The following is a 20593-nucleotide window of genomic DNA, read 5'->3' as shown; positions in this document are numbered from 1 at the left end:
CATCAGAACACTGAATTGATGCATAATCTGTTTGCCCTCTCTGCAGTGAAGCACATTCCCCTTGGCCATATCATGTCTCACTACAGGTAAACAGCAAAGAGGCAGAAGTATCACACTGTATGTAGCTCTGATTTGCAAGAGAACTGCCATTGATGGTTCTCTCCCAAGCTAAAGATTCCTTACTATTTAGAGTTTTACTTTGCTGCTCTTAATTGAAGCACTGTTCTCTAAATTTCATTTAAAATTACCACACGAACAGATAAAAGAGCATAACAACATCAACCTAGTCACAGAATTTTCCAGGCATTATTATGTAGTACACTATGGCCTTCCTAAATAATGCCACTGACCTTCAAAATTATTAACCGAATACCCAAATATGCCAACTTGCATGCTAAATTTAAGACCTTTGGGTTATTTATTTACTATAATTTAAAACACTGCAGTTACTACTATAATATACACAAGCTGACCAAAAAATGCAAACCTTTATTGAATCAGTCTGCTTTTGTTTCAAATAACATCAAGGGTGCAGTGTGGCATGAATTCTGTGTTTAGTGCATTTTGGTCTAATTGTAACTTCTTCCAGAAAAATATCACATAGCTGAGACAAAATTGAAGGAAGAGGACTTTTGCTGAATAGCTCTCTCTGCTTATCCTGCACATTCTCAGTAGCATTGAGATCAAGTGAATGCACCAGGGAAGATAGTGAAAATCCATGTCCTGTTCTCTGAACCATTCTTGCATGATTCTGGACTGACGAGCTGTTGCATTCCATAAATTGGCCATCGCCTTTGGGATAAAAGTGTAACACTGTAGGGTTCAGTAGATCTGATACAAATTCCAGTACTCCCTGGATGATATTCAACCTTTCACCATTGTCAACAGACCCAATCCCTGCCAACAACATTCCCTGTTCCATGACAAGGCAAGCAGGGTCCATTGCTTCGTGAGATTCTCACCACACTCTCTGCCCACCATCAGTCCAAAACAGTGTATTGTGATTCATCTGGCCACATGACTTTCTTCCTTTGTTCCACTGTCCAATCACAATGTTCTGTGTAGCATTGCAAGAGTATTTTTCTGTTTGTTTTTTTTCTGAAACAAGTGGCTTTCAGATAGTCAGGCTACTGCCAATATCCAATTTATTCAATTCCCTGTGCTTGGTACAGGTGAAATAGTTCAGCTCTGGGCTCTGTTGAATTCTAGTATATTCTGCACACTTGCTCTATTTTATTGTACAGTCTTTCTTAGTGTATGATGGCTTTGCTCTTGAAGTATTGTTTTTCTGCCACATTTACGCCTTCGAGATATGGAAGAACCTTGCTTTCCAGTCATTAAAAACCTTTGAGATGGATGCTTTTGAGAATCCAGTTATGTCTTTTGTTGCTCCTGCTAAACTTGCACACGTGATAAGACCTTTTTCAAAGTCTGCTAGATCACACAATTTCTCCAACTGGCTTCAGATTACTGCAGTCGAACAGCCTGTGTAACCTTTATACTCACTGAGGCAACATGTCATCACCCCACGTCATAATTTTGTTTGCATCTATTTGCATTGATTCTGTCTGTGGCTGTCTTAGTACAAAGGTTAATTTTTTTGGCCAGTGTGTGAGTGCGTGTACCACACTACAAGTTCCTGATTACAGGATATATTTGCACCAAAATCAGTGATCACAAAGGCTCCATTAAATCCTTAACTGAGTTTAAAAATAAGCTAACACACATGATTAGGATAGTTAAAACTATTTATTAAATACAATTTGATTTTTAAATAATAAAAAAAAAGTCAATTTTCCAAAAACATCTGTTTTCAGGAGTATCACATTTTTCGCTGTCTATAAGTATAATTTCAAGCCAATCACTCTCAATCAAATAACCAATTTGGATAGCCATTATAAACAATAATGTGTTGAAATCTGAAATGAGGAAGAGATAGCTGTTATAATGCAGAATTGCAGTTGAAATGACTCTAATAGAGGAGAGTCATCTCTTCCAGCAGAACTCAACTGTGCAACATGTCAAATGTGTCATTATTCCTGTTTAGATTTGATAGAGGGAATAGTAGTTAAGACTCATTTTTGTTTTCTCAGTGCTTGTTTTTGTTTTCCCAGTAGTTATGCACACCATCTTGAATCACCATTGGCTGGCTGTCCATGTCAACTGGATGCACTGCCTTCGGTTTAATATGCTTCTTAACTACAGTGGTGCTCAGAAAATTAACCTCTATAACATCACCTGCAGCTACCTTGACAATAAGCAAGTAATATCAGAAGAAGATTTCAGTAAATTAGCATTAGCATTAGTAGAGGCATTTGATGCAAGAAAGCAAGCTTATGCAGCATCAGCCAAAAAAAAAAAAAAAAAAAAAAAAAAAAAGTAACATAAATAAATAAAAATAACCACTTCCACTTCACCCCTCTGTTCGTTCGAAATACCTGTCCAGCTGAGCCTTAAACTTATTTAGGCTATCAACTTCCACGACAAGGGATGGAAGTCTGTTCCACCCACCAACCACCCGCTGGCTAAAGGCAAATTTCCGCACATCTATCCTACATCTGTCTTTCCTCAATTTGAATTTATGCCCTCTCAGGTGATTTTTCTGAGCTAGAGGAAGAATCCCATCAGCATTGAGCATGTTCAAACCATTCAAGGCTTTGTACACCTCTATCAGATCACCCCGCTGGTGCCTAGTTTCCAGACACTGTAATTTGCAAAACTTAAGCCTTTCTTCGTAAGAGAACCCCTTTGTCCCATTCACCAATCTAGTTGCCCTTCTCTGTACTCGTTCCAGCAGCTCTACATCCTTCCTGAAATGAGGCCTCCAGGCCTGTATACAGTACTCTAGGTGTGGCCTGACCATTGCCTTATACAAGGGAATAATCACCTCCTTATCCCTGCTAGAAAAATTCCTATATATCATTGACAATACACCATGAGCTACTCTTGCAGCTCGTCTGCACTGCTCAGAGAACTTCATATCTGCCTGCACCACCACCCCCAGGTCCCTTTCATTCTCTACCACTGTCAGTGTAGTACCACAGAGTTGATACGTTGCTCTGGGGTTGCTGTTTCCCATATGTAGTACTTTACATTTGTCAATGTTAAACTTCATTTGCCACCTCGAAGCCCATCTGCTCAACCTTTCCAAATCCTGTTGCAGCAGCATAGTGTCAGTAGTGTCCTTGACAACCCTGCCAACCTTCGTATCGTCTGCAAACTTGGACATTAAGCCTGATATACCATCATCAATATCATTTATAAATACAGAAAACAATAAAGGCCCCAATACTGAACCCTGAGGGACTCCACTAATAACATTAGTCCACGATGAGCAGTGTCCATTGATTACCACTCTCTGTCTTCTCCCCCTCAACCACCCCTTTATCCATAGCAGCAACTTGCCTCCAATGCCACACTGCTCCAATTTGTGCAGCAGTCTTCCATGTGCAACAGTATCAAAAGCCTTTCTAAGATCCAAGTATATAATATCAAAGTTATTCCCTGCATCCAGTTCTTTTGTGACTGCATCATAGTATCCAATCAAATTGGTCAGGCAAGACTTCCCCTTAACAAAACCATGCTGTGTCCTAGCTATAACTGAAGTCTTGTCTAGATGATCCTGCAGTGCTTCTTTCACCAGTGCCTCCATTAATTTTCCGGGAACAGAAGTTAAACTCACAGGTCTATAATTACTTGTGTCAGCCTTTGATCCCCCTTTGTGAATTGGGGTCACATTTGTGAATTGGGGTCACAAATATCCTGATTTATGGAAAAAAGGCTGCCCACAGGGCTCATTCTGATGTCCATTTTTCTGGACTATAAGTGTTATACAAAATATTAAACATCTAAGTCCCGTGGATACCTTTGCCTTTGTTGATGACCTGGTCATCATAGTAAGGGCAAGCAAATGTAGAGAATCGGAAAATCTGGCCAACAGCACTTTACTAAAACTTTAGGATTAGTTACAAGTCCATAAATTAAAAATCTCAACAGATCAAACCAAAACTATCCTCCATAAAGGCACCCTTAGATCACCGGTTGTAAAAATAAATGGAACTTCTATCAGAATGATTCAATAATTACAGTATCTTGTCTTCATTTTTGATAACAAACTGTCATTTGCACTTCACATAAACCATATTGCCAAAAAATTAGAAATTATGCAACCATGATTTTTCAGACTGTGGTCTGAAAAAGAAATCCTTATGTCTTATACAGGGTCCAGTCACATTATTATGACCACCCCCCAATGCAGACATTGCACACGCTTAGTGAATCACACAGCACACGTGTCAAGTTCACACACCACAAGCATATAAGGCTTGATGTTTGGCCTCCATGAACACAGTAACAGCCTCTGTCATGGGCAAAGCATGCAACCTATCAGACCTGGAAAAAGGCATGATCATCGGCTATCTGGCCAGGGATGCCAGCATTTCCGAAATAGCGGATTTTGTGAAATGCTCACATGCTGCAGTGGTGAAAGTGTATCAAGACTGGATGAATGGGACAGTTTTGACAACCTGACGTGCCAATTGTGGAGCCCCACGCGCCTTTGACCCCACAGGTGAACGTCGGCTGAAACGGTTGGTCAGGACCGATCGGTATGCTACTGTTGCTGAACTGGCTGTCCAAATGAACCGTGGGGCCACCAGAAAGGGCTCCAACACGACAGTGTAGAACCCTGTTGCACATTGGGCTCCAGAGTAGATGCTTGGTGACAGCACCCATGCTGATGACTGTTCATCGCAAACAATACCGTCAGTTTACACAGCAATACCGACACTGGGCCCCGGCCGAGTGGCAATGGGTGGCCTTCTCCGATGAGTCACGGCTTCTGCTCCACTGAGTGGATGGATGGTGGCATATTAGGCGTGAAACCTCAGAGAACAGACACCTGGACACAGTTGTTGGCAGAACGCAGGCTGATGGGGGCAGTTATGGTCTGGGGAATGTTTTCATGGCATGGCTTAAGTCTACCGATACCTCTGGAGGGCACCACGAACGCAAATGGTTACCTATCGGTCGCCGCCGATTAGGTACACACATATATGTTGACCATGTTCCCTGGGGCAATGGTATCTATCAGCAAGACAGTGTGCCATGCCATGTCACCAGAATTGTCTGTGAGTGGTTTTAGGAGCACGATGAAGACTTCAAGCTGCTCCCTTGGCCAGGGCGCCTCCGTAGCCAGGTGGGAAGGAGCAGAAGTGCGTAGCACAGGCTTCTTGATTAGACCAGGGTTCGAGCCCGTCACCACCAAATACGGAGGATGCTGAAAGGTCAAGGGAATGACCACTGCATATTCCTGGAGCAATATGGCCTTAGTTGCTAATGCTCCTAAAAACCAAAATAACAATAACATCCCTTGGCCACTGAATTCCCCAGATTTTAACGCAATTGAAAATCTATGGAACCACCTCAATCGACAGATCAGACGGATGGATCCTCCACCAAGGAACCTACAGGAACTCCGGGGTGCACTGCAGTCTGCATGGTCACAGATACCCATAGCAACCTTCGGCGGACTTATTGAGTCCCTCCCATGGTGGCTGGCTGTGGTGCATGCTGCAAAAGGCTATTCTGGATACTAGGTAGGTGGTCATAATAATGTGACTGGACCTGTATACTGCATAAAGCTCTTTATTCCTGTCATAACCTTTTGCAAAAGTATTTAAAATTCAGTTGTTATGTATGGCCAATCATTTGTTTTCAGCCCACTCCAGTGTGCATATGTTAGTCTTGAAGGTACACAAAAATGTTTAATCTTGTATTTGTAATATATTCAGCATGGCAGCAAAAATAGAACTGTGATTGTCTGTCTAGATACTGCTAGAGTATTTTTTATGGTTCTATGTCTTTGGTCTTAATCTGAGTTGTAAATTTTTATGTTAATAGGAATCAATTTCTAGATCACTGCCAGTTGGGCTCCCTTGGTTGAAGGGGGTGTCTTTCAGCATTGTCATTTTTGTCAGTATTAGTAGTAAGGCCAAATGATGCAAGGAAGTGAACTTTTTTTGCATCAGCCAAAAAAAACCCCAGAATATTCATGCTATTCCTATAAAATAATCATCCAGTTTTGATTCATTGCCTCTACCACATTTGGGAGGCAGCTTATTTCATTATTTGGTAACCTGCTGCCCATAGGTGAACTTCATGAGACTAATCTTCTGTTATTCCCTGAGATTTTATATTTGTGACTCCTGGTTTGTCTCACCCATTAGGGAGAACAGACTGTCCTCATTCATTTTACTCAATTCCTTCAAGAGCTTTATACACTTCAGATCTCCCTTAGATGTTTGGTTGTAAAACTTTGTAGTCCACTGTCTAAGCATTATTACACAAATGTTTCTATAGCAATCCAAAATTTGGTGCATATGCAGATGGCATTTTATATATTACTTTCAGAATAAGCTGATGCACATAGTTTGGTTACTGTTCAACAATTTATTGAGACTTTTCTCAATTTTTTCCCAATTTTATCTGTCATTGATTAATCCTAATAAAGTTAAATATATTCCTTTTTCTCTCTCTCTGATTTCTTGGCCACTTCAAATTTCAGTTTCTCAGGTTTTTCCTACTTCAGCTATGGAATTTTTGGGGGTATAGTTAGATGCCAATTTACAATTTGACAGATATTGTATCAATTTAAGTACACCGATGCTCTATGCAGTTTGGAATATAAAATTTTAGTATCTGTGTTATCAAGAACGATAACATAGCTACTAAAATGTAGCCAAAGAGCAGACTGTTCCAGTTTGTTCAAATATGAGTGGACTGAAAAAAGAAAACTCTTAGTAATAGGCAAATCCAAGATGTTTTGAAAACATTAAAAATCTTCCAGTAATATATCGAGCTAACAAAAAAAGTCTGGATGATATCATCCGTTTTTGAAGAGGTATGTAACTGGCTGGGCAAAGAGCTTATTAAAAAAAGATAGCAAAATTTTACTGATTTCAGACAATTGCCCATTACATCCCATCCTAATTTTAACTAACATCAAACTTGTATTTTTACCACTGAGCTCATCAACTTCTGTTCTCCAGTCTATGGATCAGGGTGTTATTAGCAGTTTTAAATGCCATTTTAGAAAACTTTTAATATTGGAAACTATAGAATGCATTGAAAGAAAGGAAAAATTTCAGTTCTTAATGCCATCCAATTCAAGTGAGGTATTGAGATATGATCCATCACAGACTTTCAAAAACTCTTAAAGCATGACTAAGGCCCACAGAAGTCAATGTGGTTGAATAACTTGGATACTGGGTTGGCATGTTTCGATGATTAAACAACCATGAACAACAATGTCGTGATGCCAAAACGCCAGCAGATGAGGACATTCTCAATACTGTGAAAAAGAGGCTTTTGAAGACAACAGCTAGGAATAGTTTGTTTGTTTGTTGTTTGGTTTTTAGGAGCATTAGCAACTAAGGCCATATTGCTCCGGGAATATGCGGTGGTCATGTGGTCATTCCCTTGACCTTTCCGCATCCTCCGTATTTTGTGGTGACGGGCTCAAACCCCGGTCTAATCAAGAAGCGTGTGCTATGCACTGCTGCTCCTTCCCACCTGGCTACGGAATAAGATGGTGGTGAATGTCCAGTTAATTTAGAGTCGAATGCAGAGGAACAAACTACTTTAAAAACTCATTCTTTGTTTTATTAAACCAGTGACATTGAACTTGAATTTCTATTTTATCTCAGTAAAATGAATGACATTGCTCATAAGTTCCGCTTTAAAAGAAATTTGAAACAAATGACATTTAAAGATTTTCTTTAAAAAGCAAGTATTACAGGTGACCCCCGTAATATCAAAAGCAAATTATCAGCTTAATGCTGATAATTCGTTCCGGAAAAACAGAGCGCTAAGTGAATCTGCGCTAAGCGAGTGCCGCATTCCCATAAGGTAACATATGTATTTGTGAGTTGCGGTCGGTGCCATAGGATATTTCCTAATCAATAATAAACGGTAGTGAAAAGATGCACAAATGTCGGTCAAAATATTTAATATTCAAATATTTGTACATATAAAATATTTTGCATTACACATGTATATAATTATGTGGTAACTACTTGCGTATCAAAATTAAACTTAAAATTCAAATTAAAATCATTAATTTAATTGATGAATTTAATCATGAAAAATGTGTTGAATTTGAGTTTAACTTTGGCCCTCTTCCAAATAAACTAAAAAAAGTATTAATTTTAAATCCCCCGCAGCGTTACCACCTAACAATATAGTCAACCGATTCTTCACTGCTTTGAAACCTGGCATGTTTTTTTCTTCTTTCAATATGAAACTTATTTTAGGCATTTGTTTCCATAAAAGTCCTGCTTCATCTATGTTAAAAACTTGTTGAGAAGTATAACACATAATACCCCTCTTCAATAATTTTAACAAGTTCTTTTTTTGAAAGTTTTGCCTCTTGATCTGCACTTGAGGCTTCTCCCTCGATTTTAAATCTATTCAACCAGCCCTTACCAGTTTTAAATGGTTCCACATTTTTTTTTTTTTTTTGTGAGTTTTCTTTAGATCATCATAATGGCTAATCTCTTTCTTTCTCTCTCTCTCTCTCTCTTTTTTTTTTTTTTTTTTTTATAATATTTAACTTAACTGAATTCTGCATTGGATATTATCTTTAATAAAGTTAGTCTTTCCATTTCAATCCTAATAGTTGGCCTAGCCCTAGTTGCTTGCAGTGGAACAGCTATCTTTCCCGCTGCTAAAATAAATTTTTACTTTTTTATAATTATTGTTACAGTTAAACTTGCAAGTCCTAAATTATGGCATACATCCACTTGTCGTTGACCGGAATCGATTCGCTTCAAAACGTCTAAATTAATTTTCAAATTCAGTCCTTTTCTTACATTTATAGTCTTTGTACTGCGCCCAGATGTTGTTGCTTTTTCATTCTTATCAGCCATTATTAACTCTTCAAAAATGTAACTGCGTTGGTTGCATTAATTACGATAGAATGTTTGAGTAAACTGTCCGTTACGCACAATGTCTAATACTGTACTGAGTGATGACTAGACTTCGGATAAATGCTTATAACGCAAATATTACAAGCAATATACTTGACATTTTTAAAAATTTTTGATCTCGGAACTACGTAACAAGTCACTATACTGCATTAAATTAGTGTGCGAGAAAATTTCACTGAGCGCGGTAAAATTTCTCAAGTTGGCGTGGGAAACGTTTTAATGCTGTTTTGCTATTCATTTTCAAGCTATCAACTCCATCAAATGAAACAATTTCATTAAATATGCCAAAATTGCAATCTGTAAAAGAGCGTTATAGTCAGATACGGGTTATAATATAAGAACAGCGTTATAGCGAATCAGCGTAAAGTGAACCGCGTCATAACGGGGGCCTGCTGTATATCAAGACTTTTTAATATGAAATTATTTTTCTTTTGAATTATTTATATAGTGCATAAATATATTGAATAAATTGTTAATTGTGTAATCATGGGTTATTGTTATTCATTGTTGTTTTTATCCCTTTTAATAAGTACTGTATATACGAGGGGGTTATCAAAATGTTCGTACCTTTAAATAGAAATAATAGTCCTAGAAAGTTGAAGAAACTTCAGAGGAACTTTAATCTTTTTCTATGTACTCTCCATGTATAGTAGCACATTTCTCCCATCTATGGATTAGTTGTTTAATGCCTTGATTATAGAAGTCTACACTTTTTGCCTGAAACTACGATTCCACTTCATTGATAACTTCCTGAGACAAATCAAAGTGTCTCTGGATCATACCGGTACACCCAGCATTCATTGTTTGTCACCAACCGATCAAAAAAGTTCTCAACATTTGCATTACACAAATCTAACAGCTAGCGAGAACTTTGCATTCGACATTGCTTCTGCAAAGGTGTCAGCAATCTTGGACCCCATCATGTGGAGACCTTAGACCTGTGCAAGATGGTCATGTAAAGTGCTGTGGGCAGACCCATAACTAATTCCCACTGCATTTGCAATGAAATGAATTGTCACACGTCTGTCACTCAGCACCAGCTGCTCAACCTTTGCAACTGTCTCACTGTCTTTGGATGTTGATGGCCATGGCCTTCCTAATCTCTTGGCTTGTCAAAGACACTTGTATGACTGCACTGGTACTCCCATTTCCACTTTTTTACAGTGTCATAGGATGGACAATTCTGCCCATACATAGCTTTCATATGTGTCAATTTCTTGAGCTTTCTTTCCCTCCAAATGCAGGAACTTGATCACTGCTCGATACCCCACTTTGTCAACCATAGCATCCTTCCTCAGGTTCCGGGCTCAACTTTTTGATACTCCCTCGTATCTTGATAAATATATACAGTACATATATTTTGTATATCATGTACTGTAGATAAATGTAGTGAGTAACAGCAACAGAGCTAAAATAATGGATACAGCAAGTAACGGTATTTTTAGCAATATTCAAGCAATATTCTTCGGTCCCTAGAATCTCATTATAAATGAGTTTGATTGTATATACTAACATGTGTGATTAGAACTGATGAGGTACTTATTTACCACATTTAAAATTCTACAATTCCACTATAATATAATACAATACAATACAATACGATACACTACACTACACTACTAATTACACGATATGATATTTACAGCAAATTGTTGATAAAAAAGCTCTACCAATGTCAAGTCGTAACTTACAAAATCTCTAGCTAAATTTAACAACAAGCTAATAACTATAGGACTATTAAATTACTGATTTGAAAGAAATTTAATATATTAATTAAGTCAAAAAAGCCTAAATAAGAAAATGTAGGGAAGAGGATGTCATTGTCCCTTTGTATCTGTATCTTCCTCGCTGTTCCAACCTAGGGTTGGGTTAGGGGAATCAAAGCCTTCCACCTTTTTCTGTCTTCCCAAATCTTATCTTCTGTCATTCTCTCCCACTCAATTCCCTTCATTTCCACATATTCCCAAATCTGATCTCTCCATCTTTTCCGGAGTTTTTGTCTTGTCCTTTTTCATCTCAAATATTCTTTTTGTTATTCTGTTTGAGTTCATTCTCTTCATGTGTCTAAACCATCTCAGACATGATGCAGTCATCTTCTCCCTTAAACTTTTTATTCCCAAGTTCATTCTAATGTCAATATTTCTAATTTTGTCTCTTCTAGTTTTAGCTAGCATAGTCCTTAACACCTTAATTTTCATTGCTTGGATTCTGCTGGTATCCTTTTTATTCATCCTCCACGTCTCAGCAGCATAGGTCAAGATAGGGACAAAATATGCCCTATTTATCAGCTTTTTACACTTCATTGGAACTTCCCTAGCCTATGACATGCTGTTAACATTACAGAAGAAACCCCAACTAGCTGCTATTCTCCTTGTTATTTTCCTGTCTAGGCTGCCATCCTTTGTTAATACACACTCCCTAGGTACTTAAAATTGTTCACCACTTTCAACATTTCATTCCCTAATTTTATCCCTTTTACACTCCCTTCTCCCACTCTGTCCATCACCATCTCTTTGATTTTTGGCTACTTATCTTTAGACCATACTCACTGACTACACTTTCCCAATGCATTCATTTCTCTTGAAGTTCTTCTCTTTGTTTTCCCAGAGGACAGCATCATCTGCAAACACAGCTGTTTCACTTTTTTTTTATCATCCACCGCAAGGATATTGTCCGTGACAGTAATAAAAAGTATTGGTGACAATACACTATCCTCTTGAAGTCCATTGGACAATCGAAAAACCAATCAGTCCCCAAATTTTGTCCTCATGTAACTTTCACACTTTGAATACATATTTTTAATCATCACAATCTCCTTCCTGTCTATTACCATTTTCTCCAAACTTTCCCACACTTTTTCTCTTTGCACACTATCATATGCCTTTTCAAGGTCTAAAAATACCAGAAAGAGAATCTCGGCAAACTCCCGATGTCTTTCTAGCAATTCTCTTACAACAAATATCAGGTCAGTTGTTGACCTCCCTCTTCTAAATCCATACTGTTCTTCCCGTATTCTCTTCTATTTTATTCCTTAACCTTGTCTTGAATATTCACTCAAAAATTTTGGCACAGTGGCGTAATAAAGTGATTCCCTTATAGTTGTTACATTCTCTTCTGGTCTCTTTCTTAAAAATTGGTATGATTATTTCCTTTGTCCAACCATCTGGTATTCTTTTCTCTTTCCAAACTAGGCTGATAATATCATACAACCATTTTAATCCAATGTTGCCAGTGGCCCTAATAACTTCAACTTGTAACTCAAACTCCAGGTGATTTTCCATTCTTCATCTTTTTCATTGCTTCTTTTACTTCACCAAGACCAACTTTTGGGCTCTCTTTTCCCACTGTGAATTCTTTTCTTACACCATCTTCCTTTCCATTGGCATTAGCATTAAACAGTGATGTAAAATAGTCCTTCCACTGTTTCCTGATTTCCTTTTCATCTGTGACTAATTATCCACCTGTATCAACTAGGAACCCTGGTTCCTTATTGTTCCTTTTCTTATTCCTCAACATTCCATATATCATTAATATCCTCCTCGAATTTTTGTGTAAACTCCATCCGACTTTTGTCATTTTCCTCTTTTACAATTCTCTTTGTTTCTTTTTTCTTCTCGTTATATACCTTTCTGGCCTCTTCCAATTTTGTTTTCATAAATTTCTTGACAGCATCATTCTTCAATTTCCCTGTCCTTTTAATTCTGTCATTCCACCAGTGTGTTGCTCTCTTTGTTTTCTGATTCTTCCAGTTCTCCCACACATCTGTACAGCAGTTTGTACCATCACCCTCTTAAAGCTTTCCCATTCCTCATTGACATCTTCTGTCATTGTACTTGGTACTCTCTCTCTCTTTGATCTTCTCTTCAAACTTCTCTCTTATCTCTTGATAAGAGAGGATTACATTCAGAATCTCTTACCTAATTGCAGAATTGCTTGATTCTGCAATTTCTGCTCTTTATTTTAAATTCTTAAATTAAAAAAAAAAAAAAAAATTCTTGTTTATACTCTGGCACGACCACCATGTTAGTGGAGTTTACAATAAATCAATCAATACAAATGTTAATCATATTTAGCAGTCACTGGCTTGAACCCCGGTCCACTCAAAGAGCATGTTACTGCACTTGTACTCCTGACCCCTTGGTTACATCATTTGGCCAACAGCAGTCTGTGGTTACTGTCCATACTTACTGAGGGTATAACTTTTACATCTGCACCTTCCTACTTGATATTCTATCGATGATAAAATAATCTATTACTGTTTTATATCTTCCATCCCAGCTGTATCTCGTTATCTTATGGCTTAGCTTCTTGTCAAACAAGTATTACTTATTTTTAATCCATTTTGCAAGCACAGATCCACCAGCCTTTGGCCTTTATTTTTTTGTCCATATCTGTAAGTTCCAATCACTCTCCAACCCTATTCTTTCTCTCCATATGTGTGCATTTAAATGTCCCATAATTACCAGTCTTTCCCGGGATCGACACTTTCCAACTGCTCCTCAAATTTGATCTTCTTGCTGTCTTCTGCTCGTTGTTGGGGAGCATAAACTTGCACCAGAGTCAAATTTGTCCCTTCACATTCAAATGTGAGTCATTTGTTCGCTAATTCCTTCCATCTCTTTATTTCTTGCATTTATCTCCTTGCTTAACTTAACTCCATTCCTGGATTTGTCGTCTGCACCCTTCCAATGTAATGTAAATCCGTCTCTTATATACTTGTTTCTCTCTTTCTTCCACTTAGTCTCACTCAAACCCAAAAGGTCCAATTTCCTTTCCTTCATTATATTAGTTAACTCATCCATCTTGTCTGTTAAAGAAAGTATATTCAGGGTTCCAATATGCAGTCCAGTGTCCAAGCTATGTTGTTTTCCGTTATTTTCAGTCTTCTGGTTTGACTGTTTTCAGCTTTGACTCTTCTGGTTTTTTGTAGCACTTGTTACCCACTGTCAGCTTGCTGGGCCTGTCACAGCTTTTCCAGAGCCCCATTAGCCAGTACAAAAATGCAATGTTACCACCTCACATGTGTCCATTTTGTTCGGAACTGGGGTTGGATTTTGTGTCTTTGTGTAAGATGATAATCATACTGCATTCAAAATATTATGTTCTGGCATTTAGAATATTATGTTTAGGTATGTTCATTTATACTTCAGGTACAGAATGGGTTTGTCAATGTGTTACCTTGGCGGACCAATTTGATTGGATACCGTGATGCAGTCACAAAGAACTAAATGCAAAAAATAAATTTGATTTCATATATTCCGATGTCAGGAAAGCTTTGATACTGTTGCTTATAATAAACTACTGTACAAATTTGAGCAGTGTGGCGTTAAGGACAAGTTCTGCTATGGACAAAGGAATGGTTGAGTGGGAGAAGGCACAGTTGTTACTAGCTCTTCATGGAATAATCTTATTAATGCAGTTCCCCAGGGTTTGGTGCTGGGTCCATTGTTAATGAAGGTATATATCAGGCTTAATGTGAATGTTGTACATGATATAAATTAAGCAGGGTCGTTTGTGACAGTAATGAAGGTATGCTGATGCAACAAGACATAGAAAAATTAGGCAGATGGGCCAAGGAATGGCAATTGAGGTTTATCATTGACAAATGCAAAGTACTGCATATGTGTAACAGTAATCCCAGATTTACACATGTGGTACTACACTAAGGGTAGTGGAAAATGAAAAAGACGCTGGGGTAATTGTGCAGCCAGATATAGAGTTCTCTGAGCAGTGGAGACAGGACAGCACATGGGGTTTTGTCAATGAAATAACAAGAATTTTGCTAGCAGGGATAAGGAGGTTATTATTCCATTGTATAAGGCAATGGTGAGGCCACATCTTGAGTACTGCATACAGTTCTTGAGGCCCCATTTTAGGAAGGATGAAGAGCATTGCTGGAGCTGGTACAGAAAAGGGCAATGAGATTGGTGAGGGGAGCAAGGGAATCCTTTTACCATGAAAAGTTTCAGTTCTGAAAATGCAGTGTCTGGAGATTAGGCACTTCGAGGTGATCTGATTGAGGTGTTTAAGGCTTTGAATTGATTGTGCTCAGTGGTGGTGGGATCCTTCCTCTTGTTCAGACTATACCCACGAGGGGCATAAATTAAAATTCAGAATAGCTGGTTGCAGAATAGATATGTGGAGGTTCCCTTTAGCCAGCAGGTGGTTGATTGTTGGAACAAACTTCCATCTGATATAGAAGTGGATAGTGTGGATAAAATCAAAGAAAAACTAGAGAATGCGGGAGGGGGATGGATAGTTGAAATGGGATTTTTTTTTTTTTTTTTTGGCTGGTACTGTATAAGCTTGCCTTTTTTTATTATTATTATTATTTTTTTTTTTTTATCATTTGCCAGTATTACCAATACTAAAAAAGGGTTGGGAATCACACTTAAAGAAAGACAAAACTTTTAGAAATGTTTGAAAGAAGGGCAGCTAGATTGGTGATGGTATATTAATTGAATATAAGCTTGCCTTTTTTTATTATTATTATTATTATTTTTTTATCATTTGCCAGTATTACCAATACTGAAAAAAAGGGTTAGAGACCACACTTGAAGAAAGACATAGAACTTTTAAAAATGTTTGAAAGAAGGGCAACTAGATTGGTGATGGTGTATTAATTGTGTCCATATGAAAAATGGCTTAGAATTTGTGTCCTACAAACCGTGTCAGCCCTGATAGAGGTATATAAAGCTCTAAATGGGATAATAAAATGAATGAAGCAGGTGTATTTTCCCTTACAAGAGAGACGAAACAGTGGGAACAAATATAAAATTTTGATGGGTGACGGAAGGTTGGGATCTCCTGAAATTTGTCTTTGGGGAGCATGTTGTAGATGGCATGGATGCTTACTACAGTAGTCGAGGTGAATACTCTGATAAAGTTCAAATTGTTATTGGATAGGCACTTTTCACAATCCATTATTCATATCCTTTACAGGAAAGATATGAATAATAGGTTTTTTTTCTTTACAAATGCTTAATAAATGATGGTTGCTTAATATAGAACACTGTATTTGTTTTTCTACCAATTTCTTACCCATTTGGAAGTTTTCCTTTACTTAAAAAGAAAATAATAATAAATAAATAAAATAAAAAATAAGATTGAAAACCACCATCATAGAAAGGCCAACTCCAAGTTTGAATGCCGGACACTGAAATATTCACTAAAAATTCTGAGCAAAAATCCATTGCTATTGCTTCTTCAAATAATAAACATTCCATCTTGATCCTGAACTTTTAATAAAGAATAATATTATCCTGGTTTTAAATACCATCAGCTCTTTTGTATTTAATAATGAATAATAAATTTTCCTAAACTAAACTTAATGAATAATAGTTGTGTTTTGGGCTTGTGTTACATATTTTTGAACTAACTGATTACAGAAACTCAGCATATTCTCCAGTCAATATTAGCTACATTATGGGTACAGAACATGGGCTGAGTACTACATATGTATAAAGCATTAATCAGATTTTGGTAAAAGGGAAAGTATTTTGTCTTATTGCCATCCAGAAAGTACTCTTTGGAAAGTACAGCTTATAGAACCTGTGGAACTTGCTACAGGCAAAGTTGTATATTGAGGATAATAAGGAAAGTACTATATCTATATGCAGTTAACTTGTCAGCTTTTCCAGTTTGGTACTATCTCTGTGACCCTCACTGGCTTCCTTTTTATGAGACCAATCATAGTGAGCCCGAGCCCATGGGATTTCACTTGAAAGAAGTATCGTTTAAGTGGAACTTGGAAGTGAGTAGCATTCATTAGGAATTGATATACCTTACTCTTTAGGAGGATCCTTACTGTTGGAGTAAGAATATCTTGGTAACTTAAAGCTTCCAGTGTGGATGACATGAAATATGAGCATCATGTGGGGGTAGCAGCTGTTGGAACATACCATAATGATGGCTGAGATATTTGCAATACAGCTAGCCTAGATTAAAACCTGCTGGCTTTCCTTGTGGCCTGCCATAATTTATATAGATTTCCCTAGTGCAGTAGTATCTTTAAAAAAGGATCTTCCTTCTCATCTGGTATTGAAAGACATCTGCTAAGGAAATAATTTCCTGCTGGATACCAAGACACTCTGATATTCTAAGAAAAAGTGTAGATTGTACAGTGGAAAGATTTGATCATTTGCCTCCGTCTTCTCTTGTTATGGATCTCTGCAGATAAACATCTTTTCCCTGAGGCCTTGTCTTAAATTTGCCCATGGCCTTTCCATAATTTATATACATTACCCTAGTGCAGTAGCATCCGTTCAAAATAATCTTCATCTTGTATCGAAAGAGACATCTGATGTTGGCTCCACTGTAAAGACATTGTAATAAAATCATTTTTTTCTGGATACCAAGACACTAGTATTCTTGGAAAAGAAAGTGCAGATTTTCCAAAAAATGATCTGAACCTTTATCTCAATCTTATTTTTCTCTCGTTCTTCATGTGGATTTTAAGAGCTACATCCAGAAAACATGGAATGTTGAATGGCGACACAGATATAGAGAGAACAAACTGGCAACAAATTCCAGAAAATTAAAAATGAAATAATTGCGGATATTTTGTTCCTGCTGAAACCAGTGAGAGGAATTATAGTAACACGATTGTGCATTGGCAACATATCTCCATTTACTTGACTAAAAGTCTTCCTCAGTGTACTTCGTTAGAACACAGATCACCGTTCAAATTACCTTAATTGACTGTTCATATTCAAATATCAGGTCTAGTACCTTCTTTCCAACTTACAGGGCCCTCCACAATTGCTGCATCTTTGGAAATACAGCCAACTTTGCAGCGTTTACTCTTCCCGTGACAGGTAAGTCTTTATGCTTACTATAATGGGTAAACCTTTATGCTTGCATTTAACTACCATTGATATGCATGTTTTCAAATGAATTTCTGGAAGACACATTTTGTCCCTGGCTTCCATTGTGTCTTTAAGCTTCTTTCAACAACATTGATCTTGTAATAAATCTGATTAGTGCACACTGAACTAATGAATTTCAACACTATTGTTTTTTGAAATGAATAGTAGTTATACTGATCACCGATAAACCGAGTAAAAGGTGTGGTTACAAATTCTACACCTAATAAATGAATTTCAAACCATTATTTTATTAATATGGCTGTTAGTTCATTGTTTTTTCATTACCCTTTTACATTTTTACACTTTACTGAGGAGTAGTGAAATTGGGCAAGTGTAAATATTTGTGGGTTTAAGTGATTTGGATTCATAATAATGTATTTTTTTCTCTTTATAAATTAATGAAGGCTGTTGTCAGTAGCCTAGTACATGTGTTGAACTGTGTTTATATTTATATAATTTTTTTTTTGACATATAGGTTGAAGATGACTTAGACAAGGTCAAGAATGCATCAAGCCAATCTGAACTTATGAAGTCTTTCTATGACTTTGGCAAAAATACTGCAGAACTTATTCAGCAAGCAGCTAAACGACAAGCCGTAAGTTTTATTTCTTTCTTATTCATTTTTTTTTTTAATGAGGGATATACCATATTATGAGGTGCCTCCGCAGCCAGGTGGGAAGGAGCAGTAGTGCGTGTCACATTCTTCTTGATTAGACCAGGGTTAGAGCCCGTCACCACCAAATACGGAAGATGCGGAAAGGTCAGGGAATGACCACCGCATATCCCGGAGCAATATGGTCTTAGTTGCTAATGCTCCTAAAAACCAAAAAACAACAACCATATTATGAATTGACGAAAAGTAATTTTTATTATTTGAAAAAGCTTGAATGCTTTACATTGTCAGGTTATATTTCACATTTGCAATAAAAATCATTGCTCACACAGGAGTTTCTTAAGATTTTTCAAGAGGAAATAATCATCAGATAACAGTTCTGGGTTGTAGGTCAAGATGGTTTTACTCTTGGAATCTATAACCTGACAGAGAGGCAATTGTTTTATGGCACTTGTGTAGAGGTGCATTGTCATGATGGAGCATGACACCTGGGGGCACCTCTGTAGCCAGGTGGGCAGGAGCAGCATTGCGTAGCATACGCTTCTTGATTAGACCAGGGTTCGAGCCCGTGCCCGCCAAATACGGAAGATGTGGAAAGATACTACAGGGAATGACCACCGTATATCCCTGGAGCAATATGGCCTTAGTTGCTAATGCTCCTAAAATCCAAAATAACAATAGCATGACACCTGATGTAAATTTCTCTCTTCTCTGTTCCTCTCACTCTTTTTCTCATATATTAATGGCCTTATTCCATTGACTGGAAATCCTGTCCATAGTCTTGCTGATGATAGCACATTGCATTCCACCTTCCAGTTTGAGAAACTTTGCCCTGCTCAAACAGCTTCAACTGTTTTAATATCCCAGAGTGGTTGTCTCAACGTGTCAGATGGCTTGTGAGAAAAAGTTTTGTGCTTTCTACCCCATCCTTGAAGACTGATACTTCCTCTGATGGACCGAAATTTCTCTGCCCTCCTAAATATACATCTAGTCTTACTCAGGTTTTTGAAGTGATATTTTGTCTTTTACAGAGTAATTGCATGAAAGCACCAGAGAGGTGCCGCACGCCAGTTTTTAACTCATGCGTGTATCTCCTGACAGGTGATGCACCCATTTTTTGTTTGATACGAGTAACCACCATTCTGTTTTCTAGAAAAATGTAGCTTTATTAGTTTAATCCTGGTTTAATCTGTTTTATTTCTGTAGGTAATGACAAATAAAATCTACTGGATTGAAAAAAATGTAGTATCCATGCTGTTCTATTTCACGGAAACACCAATCATACTCTGCTCTTATCTTTCTTAACTTCTGAATTTTTAAATAAGGAGTTGTCTTGGGAGGAATATTTTAAATCTTCTCAGAATAATTACCTGAAAAGGTGTGATTGAAAAACACATTAGAACTTTGGAAAAGTTTGCTTTTTCTACTGTAATTCTTGTAGTTATTTTTGTGAAGATCACTTCACTTGGTGAAAAAACAATCCTTTTCTTTTGCAAATCAGATTCTAATCATTTTGTATTTCATTTATTACATAATTTCTTAATATATATATTATGGATAATATCTTCTAAACAAATACCAAGTAGGGGAAAAGCCTGCATGCATAATTACAATTTATATAGGCAGAAATGTGTGCATGTGGAAATTTGAATTTTTGCTTGCTGAATGATTTTATCAACTCAAATCAAAGTGCCTAATAGTTTTATTCTTATATTCTACTACCTCCTTTTTCTTAATTTTAAGCAGAATTAAAATTTCTGCTTATCTGTATGTAATATGTAAAATATATATGTGAAAGAACAAAATTAATTTCATGCTCTTAAAAAAATAAACCATTGTCTGTACTGGAAAATGAAAGAAACTATTAATTTTATGTGTATTTTATGGTTAACTTTTTTTTTTTTTTTTTTTTATCGTCAATAATTAATATATACTTTTTTGCATTTCTAAAAATAATGCGTAAAAAATACACCATTTATAAATATTTAATATTCTTATTAAAAAATAGAAAAAAGTACAGAAATCAATTAAGAAAAGATTATATATTGGTGTTACTGCAAGCAGAATTCAAAAGATCTAAAACTTCCATATATATATATATATAAAGTCGGTAACCTGACCAGGGT

At 37.0% G+C, this 20593-nt stretch overlaps 1 protein-coding gene across 5 annotated transcripts in view; it reads left to right on the top strand.

Moving 5' to 3' along the window:
• The window catches only part of LOC150085655 (catenin alpha-like), a 499984-nt gene that overhangs the window by 127320 nt on the left and 352071 nt on the right, over positions 1–20593 (top strand). For all 5 annotated transcript variants that reach the window (XM_090374159.1, XM_090374158.1, XM_090374157.1 and 2 more), the window contains one exon: positions 18330–18449. In XM_090374159.1, coding sequence (XP_090230285.1) covers positions 18330–18449 — 120 coding nt within the window. The remainder of the gene's footprint in view (positions 1–18329; positions 18450–20593) is intronic.

This window comes from Mastigoproctus giganteus, chromosome 5 (genome assembly GCF_048544385.1).
Source record: "Mastigoproctus giganteus isolate SK-2022 chromosome 5, ASM4854438v1, whole genome shotgun sequence".
In the NCBI taxonomy this organism is placed as follows: domain Eukaryota; kingdom Metazoa; phylum Arthropoda; class Arachnida; order Uropygi; family Thelyphonidae; genus Mastigoproctus; species Mastigoproctus giganteus.
Note: the sequence above shows the minus strand (reverse complement) of the source record. Positions and strands in the feature narration are given on the sequence as shown.